Here is a 13,092-nt window from a genome sequence, read left to right as displayed (position 1 = left end):
TGAGCAGAAGGGTGACGAGAATCTGTTATTGCAATCCGGGCCTTTTTTTCTTCTTTTGTTTCAACAAGAGAACGCCATGTTTCCAGAGTTACATGCATCAATCACCTACTAATAAATCATTGACGCATTCATCACTGCCGGAATCTACTAGAGCTAAAGCTGTACCATGCACAGAACGCTCTAGCATGGCGAAAACTACGGGGGGCGATCGATCGATCTGGCGCCGCTCCTCCTGCTGCTCAAGGCGCAACAACATACACCACCCCCTTGCGCCACGCGGACTAGGCGGCGGCCACGGTCTCCCCGCCGCTGCCGGACTGGTCGGAGCCGCTGGCGCCGGACACGGACGGGGCCTCCTTGATGGAGGTCAGGGAGCAGGTCTGTTCCATGCGCTCATCGTACTCGATCTGCTTCTCTCGGCACTCCTGACTACAGAATGCCACCTCGCCCCTGCACGTCGCACACAACAGAATCCAAATCATGTCACGGACAAACATATTTAACAAATTACTCCATTCTAAGGGGGAAATACAACTCTTTTAACCAAAGGTAGACGAGGGATTGTGACAACTGATTAAAGAGCTGTGAGTTAGATGGTTCCAAGTGGCGAGGCTTATATCATAATCAACCAACAGCTCATATGATTGGTCACCTAGTATGTTTTATAAATGCTTTGCTTGGTTGGACTGGACAGTGGAGTACAGTAATGTAGGCGCTTGACTCATAATTAATGTAAAATATACACACCTACATGAGGCATCAAACTAATCGTAAACCTAACAAGCATTTAGAAGAATCGGAAATAAATAACATGCCGAAAGGAAGATTCGCATCAAATATTCCTTCCACTAAAAATGGGGGAATAGATTCACATACTCCCAGACCCCGAGTACGAACTAGAACGTGTCGGGTGGTGATGGAATCCGATGGCAATAAATTCACAAAAATCAAGGAGGATCACATAATACTTCGACATAGATCACAATGATTCCATTAACTCAGTAAAATGGAACAGATCGAAAGGCAGGTCGGCAGTCATCATGAATACGAAGGGCACGAGATGCAATCCAGCTTAAAACTGTAAAAGCAACGTGAAGAGATCGATTGAAGCCACATAGAGAATTAAAACTGGAACCTGTAGATGAAGGTGTCGTGGCCGGGTCCGAGGCGGCGGTTGCAGAGGCCGCACGCCTTCAGGAAGACCGCCGTCTCCACCACGTCGAATGAGCCGCCGTAGTAGTAACCCAACGCGGCGCCGCCGGCGGCGGCTCCGGCTCCCATCCCGACGCCGCCAGTGGGCACTGAGGACGACGCCGGCACGCCGGCGCCCACCCGCTCCTGGCGCCCCTGCTTCGCCGCCGATGGCAACGTCACCAAACTGGCCGTCCGCGGCAGCACCCTGCTCCTCGGCCGCTTCCCCAGCGCCGTCCCGGACTCGATTCGCTCAGCCGGCTCCATATCCTCCTCTCCTATCCCTACCTCTCCCTCCCTCCCGCTGCCAGCGGCTGGCGCGCCCTGTGTTCGAGATGGGCTTTCTCGTCGCGAGATTTGGAGGTGGGGAGCGAGATTGGTGGGTGGAGAGAGGGGTTTTGCGGAGCGGCGCATAAAAAGAGGCCAAGCTGAGCGAGAGCCGAGAGGCCGAGGTGAGCGACGCGTGTAATCAGGACCGTTGATCTCTTGGCCAGAATCTCTTCGATGCTTCCGATCCGACGCGCGGACTAGTCCGTCGTTTAACCTGGGTTCACGACTCCGCTAGGTGCACCCCATTGCGCTGCCCCCCAGCTGTAAATTACAGCTATACCTTTCTAAATACTGCATCGGGTGCCAATTCTGTGCTATGTACATCAGTATACGCGTAGCTAGATTGAAGATGTGGCTAAAAACATTCCAGTAGCAGTGAGTCAGAGGCTTCAGAACATTATAGCATCTCTCTCTGCTGGTGTCATTTATTTTACAACAAGTATTTGTCGCCTTCTAATCTGAAGATGTAACGTACTAGGAGACTGGGAGTATGTGTTTTGTAGCTTCTGCTTATGTGATCATTATATCGGTGCGATGTGTGCGTGTAAATTGTCACTACCATGCCTTATACGTGATTTTGTTTCTTGTGCGGCTCATAAAGTTACCCCCAATCAAAGACGCGAGATATTGATATAACCACAAGCTATCAGGCCAGTCCTAGTAGAAATTTCTAAGTCACTGTTTTCAAAACTCTCATGAGTTCAAAATAGTATAGACAAGTTTCATCATTACGAAACTCATTTCATCCCATAAAATTTTTATCGTATTTCTCTCATCATTAATATTATATCACATCAGCTTATCAAGAGTTTGTTCGGATCCATTAGCACTAAAAATAGCTACCTAATAGCTACTATTTTTTTAGCTAGCTAAGAGCATCTCCAAGAGCCTTTCTAAAATCTACTCTTTAAATCATCATTTGTAGGTTCATTTGAGTAAAAGTTATTTTTTATATTTTTTTATTCTGTAACAGTTTTCTATATCTTGTGCACAGTCTAGAGAGTCATCGTCTCACTTCATCTTTGGCTAGCGAGAAATCCGAAACAGATGATATCTATATTTAGATATCCAATTGATGAGGTTGTTGGATGGTATTTTTTTTACCAAAATCTCTATTCCTATAAAAATTAAGAAATTAGGAAAGACATAAAGAGTATCTTAAATGGTCTAATAGTTGCTATTTTTTAGCTAGCTAATTTTTAGTAGGAGGTGTTTAGATCCACCCGCTAATAGGTGGCTAGATAGTGAGTTGAAGATACATATAAACTATTAGCAACTAAAAAATGCTAATAAAACTAATAGTTAGCAACACTTCAACTAATAATTAGCAGGTTTGTATGGATCCATTAGTCCTAATTTTAGCTGCTACTCCCTCCAGGTTTCTAAAAGAAGTCATTTTGAACAAGGCTTGGTTCAAACATTGAGAATATAAATCATGAATAACTTTTAAGTCGTTGAGTTTGGAAATATGAAAACTATATGAATAGATTTATCTTGAAAAATATTTTCATAAAAATATACATATATCACTTTTTATTATATATTTTTATAAAAATAAGAAGTCTAAAGTTATGCTTAGAAGACCGTATAACTGTCCAAAACAACTTCTTTGATGAACCTAGATGTAGTAATTTTTAATGCTACCAGATCCAAACCCTTAATATCCATGGAACTCTCGTGAAAACCATTGAGACTAGCCTCATCCCCCCACAAGAAATCCGGCGTATGATGCTGTGTCATTCACGTATGCCTAGACTCGAGGAGGCAGCAGCTGCACAACAGTGCGCTGCTTCATTTCCATCAGCTGATTTCAGCAGCTGATCGAATTACCACGTTGTTATCCGATTCCACAATAGCGTGCAAAGTTCTCCACCTTCGCGCCAAGTAACTCCACCTCTTACTACTAGCCCTTCAGCTATCAACACGTCCTCCAGATGATTATACCATTGATGACGACCACAAACCACATACCAGTTGGCCTTGCTTATTCCCGACAACAGCCCCAGTTGCTCTTGCTCCATTGCCCCTTGCCCCATAAAAACTATGATTTTTCCATGGACCATGGATGCTTTACTTTAGTAGCCCGTATAGGGTGGTGTTTGGATCCAGGGACTAAAATTTAGGAGGTGTGTCGGGAGGATATTGCATGGGGTATTCAGATACTAATAAAAAACAAATTACATAATCCGTCAGTACTCCACGAGACGAATTTTTTAAGCCTAATTAATCCGTTATTAGCACATGTTTACTATAGCACCACATTGTCAAATCATGGACTAATTAGGCTTAAAAGATTCGTCTCGCAAATTAGTCGCAAACTATGCAATTAGTTTCGTAATTAGTCTATATTTAATACTCTACGCATGTGTCCAAACATTCAATGGGACATCGACTAAAATTTAGGAGAGGCAACCAAACACCACCTAGGTTTCTGATATATTTGCATCAGGACTTCTAGCATCTTTTTTTTAATGGCTTCTAGCATCTTTGTGACATATTTGGTTGCCGCATATACGGACTCCGGGCAGTTTTGCAGTGTTGTCTAGCATTTCTGCCCGTCCATAACGATCAGCAACCACAAGCAAGCAGTGCTATCTCCCTCCGAACACAATCCACCTGTTAGCAAATCTTTCGCCCAGGTCAGAGGGTGTAAACGAGGTTCCTTTTGGCCAGTCATTTCTTTGATGCCTTCCCAAAACCACAGTGCATATGTGCACTCAAACATCGTGTGAAATATCGTCTCCGAAGAATGGCCACGGTCTGCACAATGGCTCTCCTGCGCAAATATATGTCGACCATGCATGCAGTATCGCCTTCGCCGGTAAATAATTGTGTATAGCCCGCCACCGGAAAATCCAAACCCTAGGTGGAATATGTAATCTCCCTAGCTTCTTCCACCGTAGGCCCCCGCTCTCTGAGCTAGAAGCATAGTTATTTTTATTTCATAGCAAACTTTACAAACTTATAAAACAACGATTAATTAAAGCACGTACCAGTTTAGAACACAGAAATTACATTATAATAGATCTATATTAATTCAAAGAGCCCGTCAGGTGATATTGATTCTTTAGCAAATAAAATATATTTTAAGGGGGGTTAGGAGTTAAAATTGTTGATTTCTCTGATGAAAATGCATTTATGACGGACACAGTAGTCAATCTACTATGTTGATGGATCGGTACTAACTGTCTATGTCTTATCTGTTTATCCAACCATGTCATACAGTGAACTGTAACTGTAAGTACGTGACATGTCTTTGGATATGAGTGCATGGGAATTTCGTATTTATCTTGTGTGCTCACTTTTTTCTTCAGAAGTTATAGATTTATTATGGAATCTAAATTTAGGGGGCCAAAGTTTATGATGCGCAGATAAGACCCTATTTGGATGGACTATGACTAGTTGTTAGCCATGGTTAAAAAATAGCCAGCTAAAAATTAGCCAACTAGGTGTTAGTCTATACATGTTTGGATCATGAACTAATTGTTGGGTTAGACTAGAATTAGTTGTTCGCCCTGATAGTAGAGTTAGTCCAAAAGATCCAAATAGGACTTAATTTATGTTTGGATTCTTAAGGGCTAAAGTTTAGCTAACTATTTGTTAGTCTAAATAGGACCTAATTTATATGTTTAAACGTCATATATTGCTTCTAGAAGGGAAGTATAAAAGCTAACGTGACAAATTTATCTCTCCACAATGGCTAGGGGTCTAAATCGAAGTTGTATATTACATTAAGACCCTGTTTGGATCTATAGAACTAACAACTAGTTGACTAATTTTTAGTCCCTAAGCATCCAAACAGGCGGACTAATTGTTAGTCCACTAGTCATGGACTAGTTGATAGTTCACTAGTTCACTTATAGGACCTAATAGGACTAGTTGTTAGTCCTAGTCGGCCCTAAGGGTATGACAACGGTAATTATAATAGTTTATATATATATATATATATATATATATATATATATATATATATATATATGTGTGTGTGTGTGTGTGTGTGTGTGTGTGTGTGTGTGTGTGTGTGTGTGTGTGTGTGTGTCAACAAAAATGACACATAAGCATTTTATATATACGTGGCAGAGAATAAACGAGGAGCCGTCTCTGTGCGTAAAGACAGCTTCAACCCAAAATAATGTATAAACTTGCTACATTTCAATGTAATGACTAATGGAATTATTGAGGCCTAATTTTAATAGGTGGTCCACTTTACTAGCTATATATTTGTTATGCTAAGGGCCTATTTAAATATTTGGTATGACTCTGATTCCCGCTTGACACCAATTTATGTGGAAGAGCTGAACGAAATACTACAGAAAGAACAAAGAGTCATTTTCTGGTAAATAATAGAGGAGCTAGAGCTGCAAAGACCGTTTGTAGAGGAACACCAGGAAATGTCTCCTCCTAAAGTGTTTGATACGACTCTCCTAGTTCCTTCGTACAAACTGCTATCGAAGCTGGAGCCGTACTAAGCAAGCCAAAAAATGTCTCCTCCTCAAGTGCTTCAGTTCCTCTGAAGAAGCACTTGAGAAGAAGCCGTGCTAAATATTCTTTTTTTGTGAGGAAGAAGCCATGCTAAATATGGCCTAACATTTATAGACATCTACCATCTAAGAGCAAGTACAATAATGGTCTTATAGCTGAACAAATGCTGATACGGAGACAGAAGAAAAATGAGAGAGACAAGAGGTTGGCTCTCTTACAAGTAATAAGTTGTGTAGGAGAGCCTATGCAGTGGTATGCCTAGACATCAAGTGAATATGAGGAAGATTAGAAAAGAGAAGACGAGACATGTGTAAAGGTAATAATAAAAATATTTTATAAACAAATAAGTGATAACTATTGTATAACTTCTCTCTTACTATTTTGATTTTATAGCCAAAACAATTGGCTTTATTATTGAGCTTGCTCTGACTTCTTTAATTGGATATCAAAATATAATCATCCGCTAAGATGGAGAGCGAGAATGACTCTCTAAAGTGCGCGCAAGATAAAAAGTTGTTAGAGAGTGAAAAAAACATAGAAAGCCATTTTATTAAAAAATGACTCTCCAAATGATGAATTAGAGAGTGAGTTTTAGAAATACTCTTGGAGATGTTCTAAGGCTAGTCTCGGTGAAAGTTGTGTGAGTTTCATTTACATTAAATAGGTTGCCGCATATGCATTTTTGATGACATGACAGTGTATTCAAGAAGAGAGAGAAGAAATGAGTTTCTCTCGGATGATTACCAACTCTCTACAACTCACGAAATTAAAAGGCCATGACACCGTAGAATGAAACTAGGTATTGAGAGTGAGCTTTTAATCTAAGTTTTTATTTCATTCTATATCATATGAAAGTCTTAGAAATCGCCATAAATACTGATTGAAATTGGCCTAAGGGCATCCTCAATAGTACGAGCTAGCTACCGACAATATTTTAATAGTATAAACTTTTAGTACATAGCTAATAATACTTAAATTGTGTGTATGAGACCTACTATTAATGAAAATAAAGCTTTTTTTCTCTCTTATATATGAAATAATATATGGCCATGTATAGTTTCACCAAAATCCAAACTTTGTCACTATACAAAAAGAAGATTCTCCGTCACATCAAACTTACGGTACATGCATGAAGTACTAAATGTTGACGAAATCAAAAACTAATTGCACAGTTTGGTTATACTTTGCGAGACGAACGTTTTGAGCCTAATTAGTCAACGATTGAACAATTAGTACCAAACACGAACGAAATGTTACCGTGTGCTACAGTGATGTACAGTAATCGGGCGGCGCCAGCTTCGGCGAACTAAACGCGGCCTATGTTTTGAACTAGCTCGTAAACCACCGTTGAACCTGCCCTATGGGTTATACATGCCATAACTCAACTCAGGTCGAACCAAATTTTAGGAGGAAAAAAAATCATCCGATTCTGTTGCAAGCCCTGCCAAAGCCTGCGGCGGCACACGTACCGCAGATCACTAGAAACAAGCGCGTCCGCGGAACGTCGCGGGGCACAAAACTTCACGGGCACGAAGCCCGGCAGGCGCGGTGGCTTGACCGCGCTGAGCGGTGGGCGCACGCGTGGCAGCCGGTGCTGCGTGCGAGGCGAGGTCGGCATCCGCGTGGACGAGGTGTCGGGCAGCAGCAGCGGCAGCGGCAGCGGCAGCAGCAGCAGAGACGCCAAACCCGTCGCCCTCGCCGCAGCGCACATATTTGCGGTTGTTTGTGCCTAGGCTGTTATTAGTTCGTAAAATTTAGTAATTTGGCTACTGTAGTACTTTTGTTTTTATTTGACAATTAGTGTTTAATCATGAACTAATTAGGCTCAAAACGTTCGTCTCGCGATTTCCAACCAAACTGTGCAATTAGTTTTTTTTCGTCTACATTTAATGTTCCATATACGTATCGCAAAATTCAATGTGATGGTTACTGTAACACCTTTTGAGAAACTTTTTAGGAACGACGCAGCCTCTGTGGTGTGGTGGCCGATGCGCGATGGGCGATGGCTTGCGGGGGCAGCTGACCCCGTCTCAACCGTTTCGTGGCGGCCGCAGGAAAAGGCGGGTACGGCGGCCGCCACGACCGCGCACGCACGCGAGCCCGAGGACCAGAGTTCCAGAGCAGCCGCCAGCCCGGCCAGCCATGCGTTGCTCCGTCGATCTCCCCGTTCGGCCCGTTTTTTTTTCTGAGGCTCGCTCGGCTCGGTCGTTTTCGCGGTTGGCCAAGGACGTCGCGAATACCAATAAACAGATTTGCATCTTTTAATGCTAACGAGGTAGTATGCAAAATAGTTGAGAAGTACTGCCCAGCAGATTTCAACCAGCAAGAAAGGCTTGGATTAGAAACCCAGCTCAATCATTTTGTTACTGATGCTTCAGGCAGTGAAGAATTGAAAAAATATCACAACCATAGCTGAGCTATGTCGATGCCTTGTTGACACATGACAGCCATGTGACTCATAACCTGATTGATAGATTGCTTCGGTTGCTTCTTACTCTCCCGGTTTCAATAGCTAGTGCTGAGCGTGTCTTTTCTGTATTGAAGATTATTAAGACAAGGTTGCGCAACAAGATGGAAGATGAATTTTCTGCTAACAGCCTGCTAGTACACATACAAGGTGAAATTACAAGAGGCTACGAAGACATAATTTCTGATTTTCAAGATTTAAAGAAAAGGAGAGTGGACTTTTGACAAACGATAGTTCTATCTATATGTTACATGTATTTTGGGGTGTGTATATATATGTGATGGTCTTTATGGACAAAATAGACTATACAGTCAACTGTATTTTGTTTAGTGTGGCCAGATTATATAAGTAGTAACTAGTAAGACTAATTTCTTCACTACCTATGTACTTATGGGTTTAATTGGCAAATTGGCCCGCTCTATGTTTTATTTCTGGCTCCGCCGGTCCCCGTCCCCGCTCTGTTTCAGTCTCCAATCGCGCGGCGCCATGCTGCCCCTGTTGTGATTCTGTGGATCGACTATGGTAGATCTAGACGGATGAACACTTAGATCTGTGAAGCACATGCACATTTAGACCTAGAACACTACACCGAGAGGGAGATAGGGTAGAGAGGGACTGGTGATGAACCTGAGCCTCCGGATGAAGTCGCGGTTGTGCTGGCCATCGCTGGTTCGGTGATGGAGGCAGCACACGGGCAGCGACGGGTGGAGTAGAGGTTGCACGGACGTCGATGCAGTGCGGTCGGGCGTAGCAGTGATGACGGCGAGGATCAGCGGAGCTTCCCGTCGCTGGCTGCGCGCCCTCTTAGATCGGAATTAGGGTTTGTCGGTGGGGTTTGCGGCTCACGGCGAACCTCGTGCTTTGAGCCGCCGGCCCCCACCTCTTTATATAGCGCAGTGCGACGGGGGCCCACCAACCATATAGGGTTGGGCGCCCCCGATCAGGGCGCGAGACCAAGGCCCAATAGGCCGTTGGGCTTATTGGTCAGGAGATCAATCTAACATTCTCCCCTTTGATCTCACTATTACTTTTATCTTTAAACTTTAAACTTCAATCCTTTTATCCTTACTCATTTCTTCACAGATGATGCATAGAGCATGTCTCATCGTCACGGTCAATCGCCGATAGATTTAACAGCTACAATGCACGTCTCTGATCTGAAATAGTTACTTTAACTTTTGGGCCCTTTATAGTCCAGGAATCATAGGATTTCTCTTAAACCCATGCCGGCTACATGTTCTCTGAACACGTTGGGTGGTAAGCCTTTTGTAAGCGGATCCGCGAGCATCTTTTCGGTACTTATATGCTCAAGACTTATCATTTGATCCCGGACTTTATCCTTCACAACATAATACTTTATGTCAATGTGTTTGGCAGCACTACTTGACCTATTGTTGTGAGCATACTGTACTGTTGGATTATTATCGCAGTATAATTTCAGTGGTCTATTGATGTCGTCAACCACCTTCAAACCGGGTATGAACTTCTTTAGCCAGTTCACCTGCCCCGTTGCCTCATAACACGCTACAAACTCGGCATACATTGTGGACGATGTAGTGACGGTTTGTTTTGAGCTTTTCCATGAAATAGCTCCCCCTGCGAGAGTAAACACATATCCAGACGTGGATTTTCTATTATCTCCCGCATAATCAGAATCTGAATATCCCACTATATTGAGTGAATCAGATCTTCTATACGTCATCATGAGGCCTTTCGTTCCTTGCAAATAACGCAAGACTTTCTTTACCAATTTCCAGTGTTCTATTCCAGGATTGCTCTGGAATCTGCCAAGTAACCCGGTAACAAATGCCAAGTCAGGGCGCGTACACACTTGAGCATATTGCAAGCTTCCGACAGCTGAAGCATATGGAACCACTTTCATTTGATCGATCTCATATTGGTTCCTGGGGCATTGAAAATCCCCATATCTGTCGCCCTTGACTATAGGAGCAGGTGAGGGACTACATTTGTGTATACTGAATTTCTTTAAGACTTTTTCTATGTATGCCTTTTGTGACAGTCCTAATACCCCTTTACTTCTATCTCGGTGAATCTCGATCCCTAGAACGAATGAAGCTTCACCAAGATCTTTCATATCAAACTTTGAGGACAAAAACTTCTGTCTCCAGTAGTAGACTGACATCACTACTAGCAAGTAAGATATCATCCACATACGGGACAAGGAAGATAAACTTCCCATTCTTAAACTTTGCGTAGACACAATTGTCCTCAACATTATCTTTAAACCCAAAATTTTTTATTGTCTGATCAAACTTCAAGTACCACTGTCTTGAAGCTTGTTTTAATCCATAAATAGATTTCTTTAGGCGGCATCCCAAACATTCTTTTCCTTCCATGACAAAACCTTTCGGTTGTGCCATGTAAACATTTTCCTCTAAGTCTCCGTTGAGAAATACCGTCTTTACATCCATCTGATGTAATTCCAAATCGTAATGTGCCACTAATGCCATTATGATTCTGAAGGAATCCTTACATGAGACTGGAGAAAAGGTCTCATTGTAATCAATCCCTTCTCTTTGTGTAAAGCCTTTTGCCACAAGTCGGGCTTTATATCTCTCTATATTCCCTTGAGAGTCAAGTTTTGTTTTGTAGACCCATTTACAGCCTACTGTTTTGGCTCCTTTAGGAATTATCTCCAAATCTCAAACTTTATTTGCATTCATTGATCTCATCTCATCTTCCATGGCCTCAAGCCACTTTGATGAATGATCACTTTTCATGGCTTCTTCAAATGAGGTGGGATCATCCTCAATTTGAAATTCTTCAGTGTTGTACACTTCATAATCAGCAGGAATAGCTGATTTTCTAACTCTTTGAGACCTTCTAGGGGCCTCCTCAATTGGCACATTTTCTGTTTGAGGCTGTTGTTGCTCCCCCTCATGTGTGGCAATAGGTTCTATAGGATCCTGAGGCACAGGTTCCTCATCATCATTCATTGTTGCCACAGGCGGGATAACAACAGGTGCTGGCACCATAGTGTCTTGTACTGTTGGTGCAGCAACAGCAGGTAGTGTGAAAAATGGCTCATGAATGATCGGAGTGGGTGCATACACCCGCTTCTCTTCAAGGTCAATTTCTCGAGCTACCATGCTCCCCCTAATCATTTCATCCTCTAGGAAGACAGCGTGTCTCATTTCCACAAACTTCGTATGTCTGTTAGGACAGTAGAAACGAAAACCTTTTGACTTTTCTGGGTAGCCAATGAAATGGTGTCGGATACCGTGAGAAGGGGTACCCTAAGCAAGATCCAAAAAACGACTGCTTAGACTTCGTAAGGATCGAAACCAGCTAAACGCTGCTGGCCTCGGCCGATTCTCCGACTCGCCAGAGGCCCCATCACCGCGGACCTCGGCCGATTCTCCGACTCGCCCGAGGCCCCCTCACCGCGGGCCTCGTCCGATTCCCCGCCAAAAGGCCTCGGCCGGGCCACCGACCCTCTGTCTCGCGCAAGGCGGGCTCGGCAGCACTCCGCTACCTCTTCCTTCTCCCGTCCCTCTGGCAAAACGTCGTGTCGCATCAACTCAGCCAACTGCTGCCTCTGACAACAGCCGCATGCCCGGCACAGTACAGCAGAATGGCCGATGGGACAGGAGGCAGGACTGGGCAGGGGTTACCCGCCACTGTACTAACCACCGTGCGCATAGGTTGATGCCCATGCCTCACTGTGCTGCCAACTCCTGCACCGAGGACAACGCAGCGTGGGGAGCCACGTCTGGGCTACTGTGGCCTCGGAATCAGTACCCAGGAGCAATAATTCCCTCCAAGGCCTCGGCAGTTTGCTTCAGGGGCTCGACAGCCTGGGGACCCATGTCCGCCAAAGCCCCCCGCGATGGCTTGGCCTCGGCACCTACAGAGCCACAGCCCCCTACGACGTCATCACGCGATGACCTGCACGTCCCCCGGACTGGGCAGGGGTTACCCGTCACTATGCTATCCACCATGCACATGGTTGACACCATGCCTCACTGTGCTGCCAACTCCTGCTCCGAGGACAACGCAGCATGGGGAGCCACGTCTGGGCTACTGTGGCCTCGGAATCAGTACCCAGGGCCAATAACTCCCCCAAGGCCTCGACAGTTTGCTTCACGGGCTCGGCAGCCTGAGGGTTCATGACCACCGAGCCCCCCACGATGGCTCGGCCTCGGCATCTGCAGAGCCGCTGCTCCCTATGACGTCATTACACGGTGACCAGCACGTCGCCCGCCATGTCCTGCATCAAGCCGTACTGGAGCCCCACGACGCACAAGATCGAGTATGACCAGCATGTCACTTCCGCACGACAAGGACGGGGCCACTCCATCGACCATACCACAACAGTGGCCGGCTACAGGGCTCGGACACGCCACCCCATTTACAAAAGCGCTATGTAGCAACCTATGTACGGTCCCGGTCCTCCCTTAGAGTATAAAAGGGAGGGACTGGGGCCATTTCTAGGGGGGACAGGAAAAAGACGAACACACCGATAGAACCACGCACTCCTACGCTGCTTGGGAACAACGCCTCAAGCAGCCCGCACCACACACGCCGAGACCTGGGGCTAGTTCCCTCTCTCACCTAGCTTGTAACCCCTACTACGAGCACTCCGGTGCAAGGAATACAAG

At 44.6% G+C, this 13,092-nt stretch overlaps 1 protein-coding gene across 1 annotated transcript; it reads right to left on the bottom strand.

Annotated features, from left to right (window-relative positions):
- On the bottom strand, positions 1-1,584 carry LOC136531862 (FCS-Like Zinc finger 3-like). Its single transcript, XM_066524515.1, has 2 exons — positions 1,136-1,584; positions 1-450 (listed from the first exon to the last, which is right to left on the bottom strand). The coding sequence occupies exons 1-2, from the start codon at positions 1,456-1,458 to the stop codon at positions 282-284; spliced, it is 492 nt and encodes a 163-aa protein (XP_066380612.1). The 5' UTR covers positions 1,459-1,584; the 3' UTR covers positions 1-281.
- Between the last annotated feature and the right edge of the window lie 11,508 nt (positions 1,585-13,092).

The sequence above is a fragment of the Miscanthus floridulus genome, unplaced genomic scaffold (assembly GCF_019320115.1).
Source record: "Miscanthus floridulus cultivar M001 unplaced genomic scaffold, ASM1932011v1 fs_464_1_2, whole genome shotgun sequence".
Classification (NCBI taxonomy): Eukaryota; Viridiplantae; Streptophyta; class Magnoliopsida; order Poales; family Poaceae; genus Miscanthus; species Miscanthus floridulus.
Note: the sequence above shows the minus strand (reverse complement) of the source record. Positions and strands in the feature narration are given on the sequence as shown.